This window comes from Lissotriton vulgaris, chromosome 3_1, assembly GCF_964263255.1.
Source record: "Lissotriton vulgaris chromosome 3_1, aLisVul1.2, whole genome shotgun sequence".
NCBI lineage: Eukaryota > Metazoa > Chordata > Amphibia > Caudata > Salamandridae > Lissotriton > Lissotriton vulgaris.
In genome coordinates, this window is record NC_141689.1 from 1,578,491,477 (window position 1) to 1,578,516,114 (window position 24,638).

At 43.3% G+C, this 24,638-nt stretch overlaps 1 protein-coding gene across 2 annotated transcripts in view; it reads left to right on the top strand.

The window, feature by feature from the left end:
• PLPPR1 (phospholipid phosphatase related 1) overlaps positions 1 to 24,638 on the top strand; it is a 641,269-nt gene that overhangs the window by 505,057 nt on the left and 111,574 nt on the right. For both annotated transcript variants that reach the window (XM_086962070.1, XM_086962071.1), the window contains exon 5: positions 6,813 to 6,945. In XM_086962070.1, coding sequence (XP_086818196.1) covers positions 6,813 to 6,945 — 133 coding nt within the window. The remainder of the gene's footprint in view (positions 1 to 6,812; positions 6,946 to 24,638) is intronic.

The window sequence follows — 24,638 nt, forward strand, 5'->3', positions numbered from 1 at the left end:
TAGGTGCTGCCCCAGGTTTACGTGATTTTGTAAATCTGAGGCAGCGCCCCCAAAAAATGGGTGCCGCGTAGGAACCTCCCCCGCAACGCCCATGGAGTTCCTCCTTGAACCAGAGTAAGCCAACACATCGCTTTCTGTGCGGATATGCAAAGCCACGCAGGTTGGCTTTGCGTCACGTCATAGATATGATTGAGAGGCCTGGGACAGCGGAGCGTAAACAAAAAGTGACGCTCCGGCAGCACAGCCCTCTTATAAAGCCCCTAAAGTCCGTTTTTGCAGCACACACATTCTGATGCCAGCCTTTAAAGAATACTAGCACTTAAATCACAAATGTCTAGGGGTTTCAACTACTTTTTGACTGCAATTCCGTGCTGCCGATGAAAAAAAAAGTCATTGCTCTGATAAAATAAAAGCAAAATAGAATGGCAGTTAAACTTATCTCACCATAACCAATTGCCCCTACCCGACTAAGGGTCAGATGTAGGAAACATAATTCCGGTCGGTAACGGCCGAAATTACCGAATTTCGGCCGTTACCGACCGGAATTAGGCTTTTCATATGTAGGTGGCTACATTTCAGATTCGGTAATTTGCCAAATCGGTATTTAAGAACTCGGTAAATTACCAATTTTTAAAAATAACGAATTGGTAAATTACCGAATCTGAAATGTAGGGAGCACTCAAATGAGTGCTTTTCCCATTTTAGGATTCGTTATTTACCACCAACTATAAGTTGGTGGTAAATAACAAATACCTTTGAAAATGCAAATCTGTGCATTTTCAAAGGTGCCATCTAGCAGACATACATGCCCTTAGGGCATGTATGTGTGCCACATGTGCACCCATACGCAATTGAGGGGTGCAACAGGGTGTCAAAGTGACACCCTGCAACCCTTCAATGTTTTCCCCCTTTTACCGAATTGGTATTTACCGATTCGGTAATTGCCACTCATTCCTATGGGCCTGGAGGCCCATAGGAATGAATGGCAATTACCGAATCGGTAAATACCGATTCGGTAATTACCGAATCTTACCGATTCGGTAATTTTTAACGAAAAATTACCTACATGCCATTTACCTATTCTTAAATACCGAATCGGTAAAATTCAGTATTTAAGAATAGGTAAATTGAGATTACCTACATATGGCCCTAATTCCCTTAAAACACTTTATTCTCAAAGTACATAGTCTACTCCCGACAGGCCCCGGCATCATCAATACTATAAATGTTTTAGTTTAACCTGCTCTTAGGCATATGACAAAAATGCTCTTAGTGATCATAACTAATGTTTTTTCAAAAACGTCACTTGCTCATTTTTACACTACCCCGATACGCTTAAGCTGTTGTATTAATGGTTATCTAAGCTCTTATCACAGTTGCATCAAAATGATGTTAGGCTCTGTGCCCCCTCTGAGGGCCTAGTAAGAATGGGCATAATACTACAAAAATAAATAATTGCACACATATCCCAATTCTTCAATACCGTTAGAGCTACATTTTTCTATGTGATATACAAGGTAGCTTTCAGTGCCTTCCATATGACAGTTTTAGAACTTTAGTTGGTTAGAGGAGACGACAGATAAGTAAACGACAGAGGATTCAAAAAATATGAATAGGTACCTGTAGGACTTGGCCTTTTTGGCTAAAGATCCCTAAACTTTTTGCTTTCCCCTGAGACCGTTTTCCTGACAGAGTTCGCAATTTAGAAGCCTTGGGTACTTTGCCACTACTGATCGGTGTCAAGGTGCGGGTGTTCTCTATGTAAAGTGTAATGGTAATTGGTTGGCCATGATTGGTATGTTAGCCTTACTAGAGGAGTCCCTAGTGATGTGCACTGTGTGTGCCAGGGCTAGTAATGCAAAGGCGCACAGAGAAGGGAACTCAGGCCTGCATTGTAGGGCCTGCGCGCAGTTTACTAAGTTAGCATGTTGTCCTGACAAGTGCAACCACTGGTCAGGCCTGACTTTCCCTTTTGCATAAACATTGGGCACCCCTGTGGTAGGTCCCAGGTAACCCCTGGGCAGGGTGCAGTGTAAGAAAAAGGCAGGATATATACTAAGGTGTGTGTTCTGTCCTGACAGTGAAAAACACTCCATTTCGTTTTTCACTGCTGAAAGGCCCGCCTGCCCATAGGACAGAATGGGGGAGGCTGGGTGTTGTGATCTAGATTGATTTTCATCTGGATGGGTCCAAACTGTGGTGGCATGGTGGACAAAAGAACGATGGGTTGAAATGCTACCCCGATTGATTGCCAGTAGTCAGATAAATTGCAAGCATCCTGACATCAACTTTTGTGAGTTTCATGTAGCCGCCTTAGTGACATGGATTTGCCCAGACATGGGTCCGATGCTCATTGTTTCACCGGAAACAAGCTGTACCCAGCTCATGGGCTTATAAGTAGGGTGAAACTAGTCAAGGGTTGCTTTGGTTCGAGTTCAGGGAGAATCTGTCTTAGCAGTATATGCTGGACTGTTCCCTTCAGAAATGGAGCAATGATGATTTGCTTATGACTAGTCCAAACTGAGGTGGCATGGTGAGAAAAGTAATGATGGGTTGAGATGCTGTCCTGAGTGATTGGCAGTGGTTAGATAAATTGCAAGCATTCCTCCCATCACCTATTGTTTGTTTTATGTACTGCCCTGCGTGTCATGGGTATGGTGAGATGGGGTTCCTGTACTCACTGTGTCACTGGAGCCAAGCTGTGCCTGACTGAGGAGCCCACAGCTAGGGTTAAACCAGTCCTGGGTTGCTTGTGTTTTTGTTCAGACAGGAACTGGCTTGTCAGTTCATGCTGGACTGTTCCCTTGAGGAACAGGGTCAAGACTTATTTGCATATTGTTCGGTCCAAACTGAGTTGGCATGGTGAGCAAAAGAACAATGGGTGGGAATGCTACTCTGCGTGATTGCTAGTGCACGTTTTGTTTGTTTCACAATCAATTAGAGCCAGAAGTGCACTAGGGCCCATGGAAGTGGTCAGCTCAACAGGCAAATAAAAATGAGCTTTTGATTGGGCACACTTTTTTCTTGCAGACAGGCCTGTCCAGAGTTCGAAAGTAAAGGACAGACTTGATAACTTTGCCATTGCTGAGGGTATTTTCAAACATGATGACCAACTAGCCCACAATAGAGACCCAAACTTCTTTCAATGGTTGATCTTTCTTTTCTTTGTATTGAAGTCGTCTAACATCCGGAATCTGCATGCGACTAATAGTATTTAACAGAAGTTAACACCTCTATCAATGTCAGGAGGTTGGCTTGGCAAACGGATAGTAATAGCAGCCCTTCCAGGGAAAGAGGAACAATGGACACAAAGGTTAATCTCTCAATCTTCCTGAATGGAAATAGTTCTTAGAGTTAAATAATTGCACAGAACTCTTAAGAGTGATTCCGGTGGGATAAAAATTGGGGGACAGAGTAAGGAAAGGGAAGAAGCAAATATGTCTGCAATGCTTTGTCACATTTGGAGCTTTTCAAGCTAACGATTAGCATAACACACGTATTAAATTCATTTACCCTGAAACTAGCATTTAACCCACAAACGTGTGTATTTAACCGTCTGAATCATTCAGAAGAGTAAGAACTGCTGAGACCTTATTGGCACAAGGAAACACTGGGGACACTGATGGTAGGAGATGTGAGCAGACCACTACCACGCCATCTTGAAATTTAGACTCTTCAAAGATGAGTAAGCAGGTAAGCACATCTGTGGAGTCACCCCAATGAACGAAAGCTGAGGGAATCACAAATTAAGGAGGTATCCCAACAGAACAAAGGAGTGTCACCCACCGCTTTGCCTGTGTGCTACCTACCACGTTGCCTCCATCATTCTTTGTTGTATGCTCGTCCATGTGTTTGTTATGTAATTTTTAGATTTGTCTGTCAACACTATTTGAAACATCAATTTGATCATCAAATATTTTGAAATCTATCCATGAAATGTTTATTTATCTTCCCTAAAATGTTTAAAAAAATGTGTATAAAAATATATATATATGGGAAAAATAAAATAAATCAGAATACATCTAAACATCTGGTGATTTAGTATTAGAGTTCGTGGGCTGATACAATAGTAGTATTCATCTATTTAGTTTTCTGTTTTTTCACTAGTTATAGACCTTTTCAAAAAGCAAAGGTGAGACGTATACAGCCAGTAACTAAGCAAGAGCAGGAGGCCCACAAGAAATGAAAAGTTCCCATACACCATTTTCCTAGTTCTGACCATATTTGTCAGAACCTGGAACCAATGTGAATGCTCTACCGCCTCTGCTGGCTCAGAATCTGTGGCAAGTGCAATGTGTGTGTGTGTGGGTGTGATTGCACGTGTGTGTGTGTGTGTGCATGTGTGTGTACATGTGTGGGCATGTGGTTGAGACACCAATAGCTGGTGCCCGACAATCTCCAGAATATCTTGTAAACTCGATGGTCTCTGTTTCTCTGGGAATCTTATTGAATATGTCTCTTTCCTTGTGTTCTCCGAATTGGAAACCTGACAGATCTTCACCATATAAATAATAGGTACCAGGTCATCTTAAGATCCAACTTTCTAACTTATGCTTTTTCTGAGTATGCGTATTGTTAGTGCACCCCACTAACTGTTCCTTGCGAAACAAATCAGTTAATACTCTTTTGTTGCTCAGGCATCTTACAGCCGCAATGCACAACATAACTTTCACACCATTAACTTAGACTGTGGCACTACTTTAATATGACACTACATTAATGTGTACATGTATTGTACTATCTTCCAGATGCCCTTAATAATGCCATAGTCTAAGTTTGCCAAAGCAAGTCATGTAGAGCAGAGAGTAACCAAACAGTTTCTCCTACATGCTGCTAAAAATCATCCAAGCCAGGCGTTAGGTTTTTCTGTGCTGTGTGAACTACTGACCAATGAAGAGATACATAGCACCAATTAAATAATTGTTTGTCCAGTTGAAAGTCAGCAACATTTATTTACTAGTAAAGTAGACAGCGGACTATTTAAAGATCATGCCTTTCCAGCATTCAAGTTTAACTGCCTGCCTAAGAACCTGCCTATGATAAAAATCCACATGTCTTCATAAGAAGCCAAACAATCTTACTCCAAATTGACTGTTAATATCACATTGGCTCAGTTCAGGCCAGTACACAATCAGTTAGCATTATTAATCCAGTAAATCTTTTAAGGATCAGGGTTTTCGTTGTGTAATCGGAAGTTAAGATTAATAGAATATCTTCCATGGATCAATGAACTGTACCAGGGGCAGCACCTGCTACCCCAAGCTTGCATTTGGTACCTCTGGCACTGTTGTCTCTAGGTTGATGTGCCATGAAATCAGGAAAGTGAACAGAACTATGTTTACTCCTAAATTTGGGAATATTTTATGCTTTTGGGACATTCCATGGAGCAGTCGCCAAATCTACTGAAAGCACTTCCAGATTGATATGGCAAAATACCCATAACCTACTCATATATTACCATAGGAAAGCACACCCCAAGTTCTTGTACTTTACGATATTTTATAGATGGTACTGGGCACCCCAGAAACGAAATACAGGAGGCCTGTTTTACTACTCAACGTGCTGGAGGTGCTCTCATGAGGGCTAGCACCTATTACAAATCCTGTGTGGCAGTCAAAATATACAGCTGTGCTAGCGTTCTATGTGGGAGATCAGCAGACTGAATATTTTCTCCGTCTGCACACCTAATATTAATATTTGAAATGACTGACATTAGTTGATTTCATACCCATAGCCACAGATGGAATGCAACATCCCTGGCAGAAGCCCAGATATGTGTCATTGGAGACAAAAGGCCTTACTAACCCTTTACGAATGGATGATAAAGCTTTTGCGGATAGCCCACAGTGAGCCAGTTATACGCAAAACCAATGATCAGTTGGATGTTTTTGGCCAGTTTTGGGGACCCTTTCTGTTGGAACAGGCTTGCAGCTGAGGGTACGGAAACAACATTGCTCCCCTACCTGAAAAGGTTTGTAGTAGCCTAATACCATGCCAGCACATTTGCTTCTTAATTTATAGACCCACCATTAATGCCTCTATTGCCTCACTTCCTGCTCTAACAGAAATGACTTGATGGTGCTGCAAACCTTATTCTTGTCTTCCACCACTCTTTAGTCCAGTGCCTACTAGCTGGATGTACATACAATTCTCACTTAAACCAACTAGGGACAACCCCTCCACACAAACTCATTCTGTCCTGAAACACCCCCCTTCTCTGGTGGTATAATCCAACATACATATGTTATGATGTGGCAATGTTGTTCCTGTTTGGGATCTTTGAGTAACTCCTCACCTTGATTCGAATCGCCCTATTTACTGCTCCCTTCCATTTTTGTTGATAAAGTTTTATTTTCCAGCCCTCGCCCTCCTATGCCCAGCATTCTCAGATTATTTAATGTGCTTTAATGTACTGTTTAACATTATTGACATTGTTGAGGCTCACGCTCTTGGTTATAGATCATGATTATTGTGTACGTTGTACTCATGAGTTTTTTCTTACATATGCTAGTAAGGATATATCACAAAACAGAACTATATTTACCTTCTGCAATTTCACTTACTTTCCCTTCTCTAACCATTCATCAGCAAATGGGATGCTGTTGAGGGGCTAAAGCTAGGATATGTGGTCAACCCTGGTTTGTCATAGGGGGAAAAGCTGCAAGTTGTCACTTAAGCTACTTCTTTCATTTGATGAATCAGCATTCATGGTGCTCCCAACAAAAGCATTGATATCTACTGCATTCGTATGTGGTAAAAAGGTTGACTGAAACAGGCTTTAATTTGATCAAACCTTCATTTTTACATTTCAGATTTTTATTGGCGAGATATCCATGTATTTTATAAAGTCAACTAGAGAAAATCTGATTGCACAAGAAAAAATGATCGTGACAGGAGATTGCTGCTACCTAAACCCACTGCTACGAAGAATAATTCGATTCATAGGTAATGGGGACACTTGTTTCTTGGCTTCACTAAACTGGAGATCACTGTCTACAGCTGTCATAATTTAAATGATTCCGTAAGCCAAATATCATTAGTTCCTGCTCTTTATAAAAAGCCTCATAATCACCTTCTTTTTTCTTCTTGCTTCTCACTTATACTCCTACTAATGCAATTACAAATCCTCTGTGTGATATGTTTTCCAGTTGATATTTTTTATGCAATGAGTTTTCAAAATATTTGCTAAATACCAAAAGCATGTTTTTACTCTGATTCATCAAGTTGGTTGATAGGCTTTAGATACACCTTGAAAAGATTGTACTACTAAATATCGACCCCCAGAATATTGCGGTACAAGACTATTGAGGACAGAATATTGAAAGGTGAGTTTATTTAGAGAAGCATGGATTTACTGTAACCCTGGGAGGTGAATTCTGCTCCGCTCGTAGAGTTTTCCGCTCTCCGCGTTACGCGGAGCTCGCAGAGTTCTAGAAAACTCCGCCTCGCGCAGTGGAGTTTTTTCCTTGCTCGGGTTCATCAACGTCAAGTTGGTGAGTGCGAGCAAGGAAAATCCACCTCCCAGAGAGATTTTTACTTGTTCGCGATCATCAACATCAAGTTGGCGAGCATGGAAAATAAACCTCCCGGCGAGAGTTCTCAACACGGGAAAGTCAGGTTTCTCATTGCGAGTGGTCATGTATGCTTGCGACCTCTCGCATTGAGAAACTGCCCGTTCGCGTTGAAAAAGCTGCCGCTCGAGTAAAAATCTACTCGAGCGGCAGAAAAGGAAATCTTGCACTGTGCATGGTACTGTTCGCAATGATTGAACAGTGCAGACAAGCATCCGGCACTGTGCAAGGACCGCGAACAGCATTTTTCTATCACACTCTGCCACTTGCGGAGCTCCGCGTAGCACGGCAGGGTTTTTTTCCCACTTCGCGGAGAAATTCACATCTATGTTCCTTACATAGGTGCATTTATGTGGTGTTAGATATAGAAAATCTGGAAGTACTTATCTGTTGATATATTTTTCGATATTTAGTCCTAAAGATTGCTTCCCTTCAATATGTTAGGTTTGATATTCAGGGTGCAAACTCTCGAAATGATTAAGTAAAGGGTTGACCCTGCTAAAAGTCATTCATTGATTTTTATGTTGCTTAAATACAGCAGTTGTCACTCAACCCACTGAACTGTTCCACTGATTATGCAACATGTATAACATCAGCTAATCACTTACCTTTTAATAATCAAATTCAAAGTGGCTGTTCTAACTGAAGAGGCGCGCAAGGCCTCTGGAAATAGAAAAAAGCTAAATAGAAATATCTCCTTTTAAGATTTCTGTTATGTTTGGAGCAAATTAATATTTATTATGTTATTCTCAAACAGTGGTAGGACACTGTTGATTGGAACAGAATGGAATATCGATTTACCACAATATTGTAACCAAAATATCAAAAACCAGAATATTTGGGAGATAAGTGCATAAAGGTAAGTTTAGATTTGCTATTCTTAACTTCACATCTATGAATTTCGACAGTATATACCATCAAGGTATATAGATGTGTAGTTAGGTGTAGAACACCTATACATACTTGCCTGTTGGTATTTTGGTCAGAATGTGTTGCTGCATCGATATTCCATCCTCAGTATTCCGGATCAACGCCATGGAAGGAGTATTCTTATTATGGGATTCTCAAACAGTGTCAGGAGTATTCAGAGTAATCTATACCTGTCATAGTTGTCCATAAATATTCACATATGTAACATTTCCTCATTTGAAATTTTCACCTGATGGAAATTTGTGCATTCTTAAAAATAAGAGATATGTCCATTTGCTTGTTTAACATTTCTTTAGTTTCTTTTACGTGGAAAATATTTTACCCGCACATTCCTGATAAATATATATATAGTCAAATTCCATCTTCACTTCAAAAAGGCACTTAATCCTATTGTTTTCAGGAGTAAATTTATACTGCATTTCTACTTTGAAGTCTGTGAATTCCCACTTGCAAAATCGTGGTTGTTCACATTCTTTTTTTCATATAGATATGCCTTCACCCCCAGTGCAACACCTAATGTGCAACAACTCCATGAATACTGTACAAGTGAATTGGAAATTCACTCTTGAAAATTGATTTATATTGTAATTTAACTTAGTTGTGCAAAATGCACACGCTCTCTATACCATTGTGAAAAACTAAAAAGCAAACGTCTTAAAATTCAAATCAAGGATTTTGACGTTGTTTGTACTTCGCAAATATAGCTGAATAGCTCACAGGGTGGCTGAGTTGAATCTAAAGCAAGGCAGACTCACTCTGCTGATGTCAGTAAACTGAGTGAGATTAGATTTAGTAGTAATAGCAGTGCACAGAAACCCCAGAAGTGTGTTATGAAGCATTATATAAAAAACAATGTATTGTTATTACATACAACAGAGATCACAAGCTCACAAACATTGTAACTTAGAATTTAAATCATAGTTTGTGATGCCATTACTTAGGGCCTGATTTAGATATTGGTGGACGGTTTACTCCGTAATAACGGGTATGGATATTCCATCCGTTGAAATCTAAATCCCATATTATCCTATGGGGTTTAGATTTCAGCGGACGGGATATCCATCCTTGTTGTGACGGAGAAACCCGTTTGCCGATATCTAAATCAGGCCCGTAGTCACCAAAAGCAGTACAAGCATGACAATGCACACATGCTTAGGGAAAAACACAGAAACTTACTTCAGAAATAATGTAGGATAGCTATAAGAGGTAACATCTGAAGAAAGGGGCTGTGTGTTCTAATTTATTCATTCTCAGAAGAAACAGAAGTCCTATATAAATAGCCCCATCCCGGTTTACTTTTCGGATGTCCTTTACAACCAGTGGCGAAGGCCTGAACACTATGAAAGAAAAGGAATAAATAAAGAATTATAAGCCCAAGCATAGGTGGTGGCTGCTCGGGAAACTCAGATCATTTTGGCGGCCTTACAATCAGCCCCTTGTACTCTAGTGAGGTCATCAGACCTTCAGAACAGTGGTCCTTAGGAAACTGATATCTTGCCTGTTCAGTCCCTCACTCTTTCCTTTAACAGTCTTATGTATCAGAGAACACTCACTATGGCACCTTGGATGTAGTGAGGCTGTCAGGAAGTGTAAAACTTCTCGATTCTTTTCCAAGCAGCAACAAGATAATTTGATGCTTCTTTTGACCCTTACAGATCTTTGAATGTAAAGTGTTAGTCTGGCCTAATATTTGGAGTTTGGAGAAATTGATTAGCCAAATTATAGTTTCAAAGGTGTGTATTTCCATATCCCAACCTGAATTTCCTTTCGGTGGTACGTATATTGCAAAAACGGGGGAGCACACTTCCGCTCTAAGGAGCAAAACTAACGTTTCAACAACCCTGTCATGTGGTGATGAAGGTCATGGTGGTTGTGACTGCTTATCTGAGATGCATCTCCCTTGTGTTAACCCTTTTTGAGGTGTAAATTTAAAAAATATTTTGCACCTTGGGCTATTCAATTACCTTAGCAAACTCTCAACTCATACCTGTAGGAAATCCATCTTTAAGCCTTGCTCCTCTGAATCTTTCCATTCCTGGACATCTGGCACTTTGAGCACTGGGCAGCTGGGGTATACAACTATTATTATTTAAAAAATATATATTTGGTTTAAACAAACCTGATAACATAGGATTATCATGCACCTAGTCATTCAAGACATAAAGTTTAATGAGGAATAACGTGAAAACGTTTTTTGCTATAATTTCTGGGCATAGTATTACAGCTGCTGCAGTTTTGCTTATGCAATTCCTCCCCACGGGCCCTATTTCTCACACTAGGCCTCCATCATTCTCTCTCACCTCCCAGGCAACTTGGCGTCTGTTTTCATAACCGCAAGTGCCTGCTGTTGTCAGCTGCCATGTTGTGGAGCCCTTGTCAATAGCTACGAGCACTGTGTTGCTGCCTGTTCACTGGTTCCTTCTCACCCACAGGCCCCGTTACTGCGTCTGACAAAAGCCAATCAACCACAATAGTTTATTCACCGCTAGAGTCCCAATGCAAACCCACCAACCCCACATTATGGTGGTCAGTCGTGCTGGAACACCGCTCTGCAGCGGAATGCAGAATTTATTGGGAACTCCGAAATTGCACTCGGAGCACAGAGTTCCCGAACTCCACAAACTCCGCAAGCGGAGTGAATTTCTCTGCCCAGGCCTACAGTCCTTGCTCATTCACATAATCTAAAAATGTTGTCTACTGTTGTTCGTCTCAACCCGTGCAACAATACTCCCTAAACAAAAAGTTGCTCTATTCTGAAAGACATACATGCTTAATTATCGTTTGGTTGTTTCAACATCAGTGCACAGACTGATGCTTCAGACAAGGGAGTGAAGCAGTGCTGGCTCAGTTTATGGCAAATGTAGAGTGCATCCAGTGGTATATATCAATGGCAGACTGCTTCCAGGAAAGTAGAAATGTGGTGCATTAAACACAATGCTTTACAATAGTGTGGACCCTGAGGAGGTTACTTGTTTATAAGGCAGTTTGTGGTCTAGCAAATCACAAGTGCGTTTTCCATCTGTGAATCCAGAATAAAAACATCATCTCTGTTTGCACCAGGACCACAACTACTTGCTCAAATTTAACACTACATCACAATGCAGTAAGAGTACACCTTTGCTACCAGAACAAGGTTACCTCAACGTACACTGAGCCTGTACACATGCTCTGCTACCTTATGGCTATGTTCACACTCTGCATTAAGCCTACATAAAATGTTGATATGGGACATTTTGCTCTTGGTCCGCACTCGTAACACAATTGCTGAACTTTATGTTGTCCCTAAGAGGGTTTTGGCCTCACAACATGCTTAGTGCAAATGTCTGGGGAGGTTTCTGATACTAAATAAACTAGACTCATTCCCTATGTTCACCTGCTTTGTCAGTCTTGTGTCTGGCAAAAACAAACTATCACAGTTGTTACATTGCCAACACTTGTAAAAGCATCCCATGAGCATTTCAATACCAGTATATTAAGTGTCCAGTCAAACTGATTTTAAGCCACGCTTCAGACGCTTCAGTCTTATTTGGTGAAAGGGCATTGTTTTCCTTAATGAAAGAAAGTTCCCCCTTATTTAAGTTTGAATTTTATCTAGGTTCATTTTCATGATCTCAGTATCAAATGGATGAAATATTTATTAAAGCCTATAGCACCTTGTTGTGATGAGCCTTCTGGAATGGCACAATACAGTGGACACCAAATTTGTGATTAAATCTTTTAAGTCAATTAGCTAGATTTATATATGAAAATTATTTTTTTTCACATGGCATCTTGCAATCAGTCATGGCGCCTATACAGCAGCAACTGTCAACTACTTATGTAACATGGCTTCCAATATTCAATGTTTACCCTCTCTCTTTCTTATTTTCATTATTAACAAAAGCAATGGCCTCATTTACAAGGAATTAACGCAGCACAGTCCCACAAGCCCATTTGGCTGTGCCACGCTGGTTTAATTCTGAAGCATGGGGATGCGTCATATCTACAACGATATGACGGATCCCTTTGCTCTTCCCTGCGCTGGTGCACAATTTGCTGCCATGCGCCGACGCAGGCACCATAGTGCAAGGGTGACTGCGTTGAGGGGAATGATTGTGTATATGGAGGAAGGTGTCCCTTCCTGGACATAAATAATCCGGAATGGCGTTTTTAAACTTCTATGTGTGCTGCTTAAAGCAGCACACATAGAAGTTGAAAAACTGCATTTTTTCAATGATTGTTTTTGTGCAGGAAAGGACACCTTCCTGAACAAAAACAATCATAAGAGGTGATTTCCTCTTCCTATGTGTGCTGCAGAAGGCAGCATGCAGAGAAAGAGGAACAAAACGAGGAGGAATTAAAACATTTCTCCTCGTTGCGCCTTGCTACACCTCCCCTGGGGAGGCATACCATTCAGAAGCATTCTCGGGTTTACGGTTTCTCGTAAATTTGGGAATGTGTCAGGTTCCATGGGTGTTACGTGGGAACACCCACAATAACACCCTAAGAATGCCTTTTTCATGCAAAGTGATGCATGTAAAGGGGCTGTATTTACAAGGACAGGAAAAGCGATGCAGGGTGGCTTTTTGTGTCCATGTAAATATGGGGCAGCAAAATGTGCCGTTGGTGTGTCACAAAAAGTGACGTATCGGCGGCACAAGGGGCTTGTAAATAAGCCCCAATATTTTAAGTTTTCTTGCCATTCTTCTGGAGATTGTTGATTTTACAATAGGCAATACGCAGTTAGAGACATTGATCTGTTCATTAAATAATCCAAAAAGCTTGTGTTGTTAGCGGAGTACAGGGCAGAGATGTGCCCATGTCCCAACTTTGATGAAAAAAGAGTTTTGCTGTAACAACTTCAGTTACGTTTGATGTTTAACAACACTGTGGTCCGCTATTTAGATAGCAGCTGCTCGTGCTCTTCCCTAAAATAATAAATGATTTTGGGATTAAAATGGCATATTTCACACTTTTGTAAATAGCTGAAATGTACCTACAATGTTAATTTAAGCTGCACAAAGGTGATCTTGAAGAAGGAAGCTTACAGGAGATTTTTACTTGGCTTACATCTAGAGAAACATATAACAGGTGCAGAAGTAACATATAGGGATGCAACAGGTTGCATGTCTGTATTTAAAAGAGACAGAACATGAGTTTTTAAAATAACAGATTTCTTTCATTTAACATAAAAGGCTTAACACTTATTTGAGTCAGTAATATTTTTGAAATGTGCACAGAATGCTTCCATGGATGCACAGTACAGAATTCTGAAATGTCTGATTTTTTGCTATATAGGGCCTGATTACGAGCATCTCGGTTAATTCCGAACTATTCATAAACCCCTCTATAAGCACTGGTTTTGTTTTGTTTACACATCCAATAATTATTGCATGTGTTAAATAAATCAGCATTCTTTAAATTTCAGCTGGTAAAACCTGAAGAAATGTAACAGGGGAAAAGTATACGGTATTTACTGTATCATGCGGATTTTGGTGTGTTAAACACAAAAATACACATTATTCCTCAGAAACTCGTAATAGGTGCTGTGTATCGCACCTGATAAATAATTAACCCACTGAGATTGTTATTTACCAGGGGAATTATTACACAATGCAGCACATTTTCCTCGTTTGCGCTGGGTGCAACTTTCAAAAGGTGCACCCGGCAATGAGACTGCTGGGGCTCGAGACTAGATCAATATCTTATCACTCTTGATCTAAATCCGATTCTGGTCGACTGAATCTTTATTGCCTGTCATTGAGGAAAGAAGGTGCATCTAATACCAGGTTAGTTCAATCAATAACGGGCTTGACTCGGAAGAACCACAGACTACTTCTAGCTTTCAAAGGTTTATTATAAGATCAATATAAGTTGCAAGTACAGGCATCTCAAAATGAGATTCACGAGATATACGGGCCCAACTACATACATGTGCTCTCTGAAAACCCTCAGGCGAGCCACGAAGACTACAAGTACCAATTCTAAAAATAATAGGGCTACCAGCATAGACACGTATTGAGATCTCTCTGACATTTACAGCAGGAGGGAAAATACAGGTTAGGCTGTCCCTACCCTGATCTGGATGGTATCCCTACTTAACAAGCTCTCATCCTACCAAAAGGTGTCAGTTGTGAATGTCTTCCTAAGAAGATCACCCACTCTTAATCTCTAAGTGGAAACCTATATTCGCCAGTCATGACCCCTCTCTGCCTACCCATCCGCTCTCTGAAGGGTCCTCAGGCATCTGTTCTACCTCCACCCAGGGGTGCTGTCCCTAATACAAAACAATAACATTCTGAGACGCCCCTCGGGAGACGCCCCTTCACGTGATGTTTTCTTCTGGCTTTTTCCATGATCTTCCCCGTTGAGCCTCGTGCGTTAGAGTTGACCTTGCTTCCCAGACTCGTCTCCGGCCCGCTGATACACCCCAACATTCTCAAACCCTCCTACATGTCTGCGTCAAGCTCCTAAACGGTTCTCTATTCATCTCATTTATTAATTTGGACCCCCTCACATTTGCAGACAGACATCCGTAGCTGGATCCCCATTCTCATAGACTTCTAACAGAAGTTTGCAACATTTCTAGACACAAGTCGGTCCGTGCCTTTACGTGCAGATTAGAACCGTTAGGCCTACAACCCTTCTCGCAGCAGTTAACTAATATAACATGTTAGCATCATTTCTGAATTAATAAAAGGAACTCACATCTATGGAATATAAGTCTAATGAATAAACAACATTAATCATAACATTTGTGCCGTCCATTTAAATGAAAGGTATACCATTCTAACTCTTTCAGGCATGGCCATGTGGCCTGTTCCCTTCTGTGCTTTGCAGCACGACCTTTTCCCATTAGCAGCTACATTTATCATGGACCTTGATTAATCACATCTAATAAGGTTATACATTTCATACTCATTTCTACATTGGTTCCACTTCTATATGTATATTCTCTACGTTGGCTACACAGTTTAGATATAGGTGAATATAATATTCGCACTCATGGCATTTCTCTTCATGACTTGTGCGTACTACATGTAATTCGGATATACTCATACATTTTACTCAGTTTACGCTCTTTACGCTCTCTCAGTTCCCCCCTTTGATGACCTCTCGGGGTCATCACCAACACTTAAACTGAAGTAATTGCTAGTGCTCCTCGTTTCTGCGTTTCTAGAGCCCTCAAGCTCCTATACTGATTGTCTTGTATAGCTGCCAATCTCTGTAGCTGCTCTCTTCTGGATCTTTCCAACTCATTTGATCTATACCATTGATACAGCCTCACCAATCCCCACAACATGATCACACAGATCACTATTATGATGATAGGTTTTAGGATGTACCAAACAAAGCTCCTTCCTATGTTGGCGAACCAACCTCCAACTTCACCCATTCCATGACCCACTTTTTCCCAAACATTTTCTTTTGTTAGGTCTTCGATCTCCTTGTGAATATTAGTTATATTCATAATGACCTTTTCCAGAGGCTTTGAATTGTCTGGAATGTAAGTGCAACATTCCTGGACCTTCAAAGCCTTACAGACTCCGCCCTCTTTTGCTAACAGGACGTCTAATGCAAGCCTGTTTTGAAGCACCATGGCCCTTATCCATTGCATCTCTCCTTCCACCAACATTAAGGACCTAGCAGTGCTAGCAGACAACCTGTCCACGACTGTAGCCAGTCGTCTAATTTTGACATCATTGAGAATCAGTCCTAAAAGAGGAAAAACAGCTCCAAATACATCCCCGACCATTTCTGCATCTCTCAGGTCTCTTCTCCCCCTCACTGAGGCCTTGCCCTCGATGATCTCTAAGTCTTGGGCATGGTATATTTTGGGGAAGATGATTGCCAGATAACATGATCCGTACCAATTGTCAGGCAATCTCACGTAGGCGTTTCTCCCACACACAAAGTATACATTTGGAATCACTTGCATTCCCTTCAGGAAGTCCTTAGTATAGTATTCTATATTGAAAGCATGTTCACAACTGACTTCTCCTACGTACACGTTTTCGTAATACGTTTTGGCTCTGTGAAGACATAATTTCCCTCTTTGTGTTTTATCTAAAGCTATTGGACCGCTACTACCTTTCCTCTTGTGTGACTTCTCTTCTTCGGTCCAATCTGTTTTCCCCTGTCCTGATTTCTTCAGGATCTTTTGCCTTCTATATCGATCATCCACCTGCCCTATAAACTTCTTCTCGACTTCTGACACCTTGCATGTCAGATTATTTCTACGGGCATGTGAAGTATCTAAAGTAATCCAAGGAATGAAGAACTTGGCCAATCTGTCTTCACTCTTCCAGTAGTCCCATTTGTTCATTTGCTTATAATTTGGGACTTCTGGTAACACAGAATCATAATTGGAGAAATAGTATTCAAAACTATCTCTCCCATAAAATATACTAAGCAATAAGCTACATGTAATGCCATATGTCAGCGGGAGGTGATGATATCTAATGCCTTCATCTACAGACGCCGGCAACTGCATGCAGACATAGCAGTCCTTAACCTCCATGGCATCCACGTATTCATACAGAAGTTTAGCATAAGCGTTTGACCTATAGTCGCCTTGGGACTCATCTATGTGTAACCTACGGGCTTCTGCTGCTAATAACGCTTTCCCCTGTACATTTTCTCCCTTCTTACTAGCAACAGTGGGTTTCGATGTCACTACAGCCTTGTCATCCGTTACCTTTGCTTCACTTTCATGTCCCATAACATAAGATACAGTTACAACTAAAGCTATAAGGAAAATCACTCCTACTATTAATGTGCCTATTATACATTTGGCCTTCCTGTTTGGGGTGCCGGTCTCCATTTCTTCAGATGGTACTATTCTTTTCTTTTCTGTAACACAAAGTTCTTTTCTTTCTGCTCCTTTACAGTCTCTTTTGATCTTCCAGTCTTTTAGAACCACCTGTGGGAACTGGCACTCCTCTGTTGCAAAGTCTTTAAGCTTTTTACACAGACATCCCTGGCCCTTCTCCGTCAACTTATAGGGAAGTCCCTACAATTCTCTGCTTCCTGGGCGCTAGGTAATCTTCTTTCTCTTCTCGCTTATTTACAAAGTTTTTTAAGCATCTACTATAAGGCCTGGGCCTGCGGCTTGAATAGCATAGTTCAATATTTCCAAGCGAAGGATATTCTCCTCATGGTCTGTTACCTTGTTTCCAAAATCGGGGAATTGCAGTTCAGTGAAAAACATGTGCTTTAACTTGCTTAAGCGGGGAGGGCTGGGGAGTGTGAAAGTTAGTGTCCCTTCTGCTTCAACTCCGGGCACTAACAGCTTTACTTCCACCTTGATGATAGGTTCAGAGCAGGACACCAGCACCGCCCTGATCCTCCCTGTCGCTCGTTCCCAAGACATCTGTCTCCAGATAGGTCCACTCAGGGGTGGCGTATCTTCTGTTTGGCACACGTATCCTTCTCGATCTTCTTGGATCTGGTGCTACAGCGCCCTGAGCACCTTCCTCCTGATCTGAGTCTTCCGATATTGGAGCAAGGGTTCTCTCCGGCGTTGACCTCAGGCTTGTACTCCTTCTCGGCGGCCAACTGGCTTCTCCACGCCTTACCCTTCTGCTCCTTCTCCTTCGGCTTGACTCGCGTTCTCTGTCGGCTGGGTCGGAGTCCGACTCGTCCTCCCAGCTACTTCCTCCTTCTGTAGCGTCGTCCGTTTCACTGTTGTACTGACCGTCCTCAGCCTGGTCAGACACGCTTCCAGCTTCTTCTTGCACCTCTACAGCTTGGCTAGCCCCCTCTGTGGCTTCTCTGTCCGTTTCCAGACTTTCATCCGAGAGAGGAGCTGTGTCTTCCAGAGGTGCTGGAACCCTCCGCGTATGCGTCGCGTGGATCCAGTTGGGCAGACTTCCCACTTTTACCGCTGTATTCGTGATCAGGATGACCTGGTAGGGCCCTCGCCAACGAACATCTAGGCAGCTTCTTCTCACGTGCTTTTTCACCAGGACCCAGTCCCCAGGATACAGGTCATGACACGGGCCCTGGCACGATGGAACCTCGGCAGCCTGCACCTGAAGGGACACAGAATGAATGGAGTCAGACAGCCCCTTACAATAGTCCAGGATCATATCATCTGTGATGTTTAACAGTGCAGCCGTCGGCACAGACGGCAGTCTCATTGCTCTCCCCATTAACACCTCATGCGGTGATAATCCTGTCCTCCTGTCTGGGGTACTATGAATGCTCATAAGGACTAAGGGCAGAGCATCAGGCCAACTCAGGGACGTTGATGAGCACATCTTGGCAATCCGGGACTTTATAGTGCAGTTCATTTGTTCCACTATTCCTGAAGCTTCTGGTCGATAGCTGCAGTGCAACTTCTGGTCAATGTTTAAAGCCGCACAAATCATCTTTACAAGCTCGCTGTTAAAATGTGTTCCCCTATCTGATTCCAAAGAGGCCGGCACCCCGAACCTCGGAATAAGCTCTCTAAGCAATAGTTTGGCTACTGTGAGGGTGTCGCACCTGCGTGTAGGGTATGCCTCGACCCATCGTGAAAATATGCAAACAACCACCAGGACATAACGAAGGCGGTTGCATCTTGGCATCTCTATGAAATCTATTTGCATCCTATTGAATGGCCCTCCTGATCTCCCTATGTGGCTTAGAGCAACTGGTGTTCTCTTCCCTATGTTCAGCTGCTGACAGGTCACACAGCGCTGGCACACTGATTCTGCTGCTACTCTAAATTTGGGGTTATACCAGGTCTGCCTGAATACTCTCAGCATAGCATCCCTTCCTAGGTGTGCTGGACCATGAATCAGCCTGGCCATTGGGCTCACCATCTCATTGGGTAATACTGCTCTTCCATCTGCTGACACCCAGAAATGGGCCTCACCCAACACACATCCTGCAGTTTTCCATGCTTGCTTTTCAAAGTCTGGTGCATTTTCTTGCATACCCCTTAAGTCGTCCCAGGAGTCAACAGTTTCCAAAACCATAGCTAATTCAGTTCTGATATGTACTCCACCCACTTCCACCTCCGTGAAAGAGTACCCTTGTTCTGCGCAGTACCTTGCGACTTCGTCGGCATATCTATTGCCTTGTGACACGAAGTCCATATTTTTGGTATGCGCGGTACATTTCACAACAGCAATAGATGCTGGACATTGCAAAGCTTCCAACAGTAATCGAACAAACTCTCCATTACGAATAGGAGAGCCTGAAGAAGTCATGTAACCTCTTTGAGACCACAACTGCCCGAAATCATGAACTACCCCGTAACCGTATTGGCTATCGGTGTATATGGTGACTCGAATTTGTTTGCTTGCCAGGCAGGCACGCGTTAATGCAACAATTTCAGCTACCTGAGCGGAGTGTACTCCTTCCAGGCATCCGGCTTCCACAACCCCCATTATTGTACATACAGCATAAGCTGCTCTCAACTGCCCAACTTCGTCTCTTACACATGAGCCATCGACAAAGAAAACTTTGTCTGGGTCAGTCAGTGGCTCATCAACGATGTCGGGTCTCGGTTTGGTGCATAGTTCAGTCACATCAAGGCAGTCATGGTCTGTACATTCATCCTCATCCTCTATATCTCTTGGAAGTGGCATCAAGGTAGCAGGGTTCAAAACAGAGCATCTCTTGAGGGTCACGTTTTCTGCAGCAAGAATGACTTGCTCGTAGCGCGTGAGCCTGCTATTGGTCAGATGCTGTGTTTTGGTCCTGGTCATCAACAGTTCAACAGAATGGGGCACGTATACCTCTAACGGGTGCCCCATGACAATATTCTCACATCTCTCAATACTGACACCTGTTGCGGCAACGGATTTGAGACATCCGGGCAACGCTGCAGCTACTGGATCTAACGTAGCTGAGAAGTAGGCAACTGGTCTACGGGCATTCCCATGGATTTGGACTAACACAGCCAAAGCACAACCCTCTCTCTCACAACAGTAGAGCAAGAATGTTTTATTGTAATCAGGCATTCCCAGAGCAGGAGCACGACACAGGTCCTCTCTCAGCTGCAGGAACGCCATCAAACAGTCCTTGTCCCATGGTACCGGATCACTCACCTCCTTGTGCGTCAGTTTTTGTAGTGGTTTTGCTTTCAGTGAAAAGTTGGCTATCCACTGTCGGCAATACCCCACCATCCCTAGGAACATTCTGACCTCTCTCTGTGTTTTAGGCGCATTCATTTTCATGATCGCCTCGATCCTGTCTGGTGACACTTTTCGTTTGCCTTTCTCAATTCTGTGCCCCAAGTACTGCACTTCTGTCAGGCAATTCTGCAATTTCCCGGGGGACACCTTGTGCCCATTCACAGCTAGGTGATTTAGCAAAGCAATGGAGTCCTCCCTGAAAGCTTCCTCTGTCTCTGACGCCACAAGCAGGTCGTCTATGTACTGGACCAGAACTGACTTCTGGGGCAGCACTAGACTTTCAAGATTTTTCTTCAACAGCTGGTTAAAGATCGATGGGCTTTCTGTATACCCCTGGGGGATACGACACCATGTTAATACGCGATCTTCCAGCTTAAATGCGAAAAGAAAATGGCTCTCCTCGTCCAAAGGGATCGAGAAGAATGCCTGGCAAAGGTCTATCACCGTAAACCACTCAGCTTGGAACGGTATCTGAAACAGTATCACTGATGGATTCGGTACCACTGGACAACATGAAACGACTATGTTATTAATCTTTCGAAGGTCCTGCACTATTCTGAACTTTCCATTTGGTTTCTGCAAACCCATAATCGGGGAGTTACATGAACTACCCACGATTTCTTTCAATATTCCCTGCTTGATCATGGACTCGATCACGGGCTTTATACCGGCAATCGTTTCTGGAGTCAATTTATACTGGGGTGTTCTTGGAAATTCAGCATGCGGTTTTACTACTATCTTAACTGGTTCTACTCCCTTAACTAGCCCGATTTCCTCCCCAGTGAAATCCCACACTTCCGGGGCCACTGTCTCCCTTAGGTCCCATGGAAGTTCATCCACTGTCAAAGTGGGATATAGTTCCACACATATTCTCGAGTTTGCGACTTTGAAATCTGCGTCATCGTCGTTGGTCAATACCTCCACTCCTTGAGGTGTGCAGTATATTGTGCAATTTAATTTACACAAAAGGTCTCTTCCTAGCAGACACACAGGACTAGAATTACAAACCACAAATTGATGCTCATCACTGTACTTCCCTATTTTCACCTGTACTGGTTCTGTCAATTGACTGGTTATTCTCCTGTTTGCGACCCCCACCACTTGTATTGTCTCTCCAGACATGGGCAGGTCTGGAACTGCGGCTGATCTGATCGTGGATCGAGTGGCTCCTGTGTCCACTAGGAATGTCGTGGGGCACCCTGCCACCTCGGCCTCAACATAGGGTCCCCTCTGATCTACCTCCAAGGCTGCCCCGAGGGTGCAGTCCTCTCTTTCCACTCTCTGTCCAGTTAGTGGGTCTACGTAATAGCATTCCTCTCCACCTACAAACAGAGGCATCTGTCTATATGTCTTACCCATAGTCCCTACTCTGGGTGGCTGAGGGAACTGGGCTCGTGGAGGAGGGGTCCCCCCTTTGAGCACCTTTCCCTGGTATGGCGTTACTCCTCTCGCCGGCGTACTCTGGACCTCTTCCTCCTCTACCTCCTGTTCCCCAATTTCTACGTTGTAGGGACACTCGCGTTTCCAATGCCCCACCTCGTTACACTGGTGGCACCTGGTCGTTTTCTTCAAGGCAGCTATGTCTACTCTGGGTTTAAAGGTGGAGTTCTCTTCATTGCCCTTATTCTGGCTATACTGTTTCTTACCCCCAGTTCCTGTTCCTTGTTGCTGTTGCCCCCCTTTTGCTGACTGCATCTGTACCACCATCAATTTTTCCTTTAGCTTCTTTGCTTTAGAATCTATCTCATCACAACAGTACCTAGCATATCTCAGGATTTCATCCAAAGGTTTGTTTTGCCAACAAATCAAGTGTTGCTGAATCATTAGACTAATGTCTGGTCTCAGACCCAAAACAAATTTAGACACAAACTGCCCTATGTCTTTAGGATCCATTACGTCCAACCCGCTGTACTGCTTGAATGCTTTCAACAATCTCTCATAATATTCATGAACTGTCTCTTTGGGCTCCTGTCTAGTTCGATCTATTTTGACCCAATCTATGTCCTGTATTGGCACCTTATCTTTCAGCCAAGTCATCACTCTCTCATATTTGGCCATTACTGTCTCGGACGGTCCATTAGTCCGTGTATCTCTCTCTGGTTCCGATGTGGGCCACTCGGCACTAACTTTGCATGCTGTCCACAAGTCTCCTGGTACCACTATATCGAACAGAGTGTTCAGATCTATCCATAGGACTTTAGAGATTTTTACAAACCTCTCTACTTGCTTGTACCACTCTACCGGGTTCTCCCTCAATTTTGGGAAGGAGTTGGTAAAAGCAGCTAAATCTCCCCTACTCCATGGCACATGCACGTAGTTCCCATTTGCAACTTCACGCAAAGGGTATGCCTCTATTCCCTGCAATCCTCCAGGTGTCGTACCAAGCATGCTTCTCCTGACGGTCCCTTTCTTGGACCACCTCTCTTCCCATTTGTCCAATGCCCTCCACGTCCTTATTCCTGCGATCAGCTCCCTTATGTGTGTTTTTAACCCTATTGTTCTTCTCTCATCTAAATCTCGATCCGTATAATGTAACCTATGGTTACCCTGTAATGCTTTGGTCCTCGACAGGTCTACCGTGTATTTTTCTGCTAATTCGACTAACTTCTCATGTGCTGCCCTTGCTTTTCGTGTGACATCTTTCGACATGAACAGTATCTCATCCTGTTCATACATGTCCATTCTTTCTAAGGGCAAGGTACCGTCCACCATATCATCTAGATCAGACTTTAGGGTAGCAACATCGAGTCTTTTGGCTTTTATCTCTGCTCTCAGTATATCCTTATTAGGTGGCCCATTGGTTTCTCTTCCGTCCCAGCTCCGGGCTCTACGCTTAGGGTCAGGGGAGTTAAGGGGAGTCCTCCCTTGTTCCCATCTCTCCAGGTCCCATGCTCGCCCATCTTGCCTCGGGGGATGATGGAACACGAGCCTGTTTCCCTCATTCCCACTTTGTCCATTCTCTCTGGACTCTCTTATTTCGCGACAGGATTCTTTGCTGTCCTCCATCCTATCGCTATTCTCCCTCTGCCTGGTGTCACTCAGTATCTTGTAAGACCCTTCTCGACTCCCTATTTCCCCCAGACCTCGTTCCCGTCCGCGCTCCCAATGGTTATGGCAAAGTCTCTCGCGACTCCCATTCTGTCCGTCCTGTCCAGACGCATGGTGAGTGCACTTAAAGCTGTTTCTATACTCCTGTGTTCTCTTATCCTCTCCGCTGTGAATTCAGCGAGACACCCCCTCACACTCAGGGCTTCTGGTAGGGCAAGGGTCTCTGCTACTATCTTGTCCCTTCTCGCCCCACTCTGGGTGACTTTCATCCGCTCCGCAATGTGTCCGGGTTCTGCTATCCTGGCTTTCCCTTTCTGCTTCTGCAGCTATGATGCTCTTGTGAGCCTCTACTGCCTCATCCCATTTTTTCATGTACTCGTTTAGCTCCTGGAAGGATACGCGTCCTGACCCCCTTAGATCCGTCGGCCATCTAGGTCCCTCCGGATCTCCTGTTGTGTGTACTGGGGTACTCCAATCCCTCGGCCTGGGCATCTGACTTGAGGAGGTGATTGTATCGTTCCTCCTTACCATCTCTGCTCTCTCCCTGTCCTTTCTTACCTGTTCCTCCCCTCTGGCTCTCTCTGGGTCATAAATCGATACAATAGGGCCTATAGTAACAGGTACTTGCAGGGCATCCGGCAGGGCGTAGGAAGTGGCACACTCTGTTTCTGGGGCCCTCTGTACCACAAACCTTCCGACTACCTGCTGCACCGGATTAGGTTGGGACAGTTCTTTCTTAGCAGGGGGATCCCAATCAGTTATGGAAAGCGGTCCATTTTCCCCTACACTAGCCCCCCTTTCCCGGCTTTGCTCCTCGTTACCTGTCTCTTTGTTGTATGGGGGTGGCCTGTCTGTTAGTAACCTATTTATCAGGCTGTCCTCTGTGTCGCTCTCATCATCTTCCTCACATGGATTCTTGTTTGGGGTCACTTCTAATACTGGGTACAGTTTGTTTACTTCAATGTTATGCACTCTCCATCTT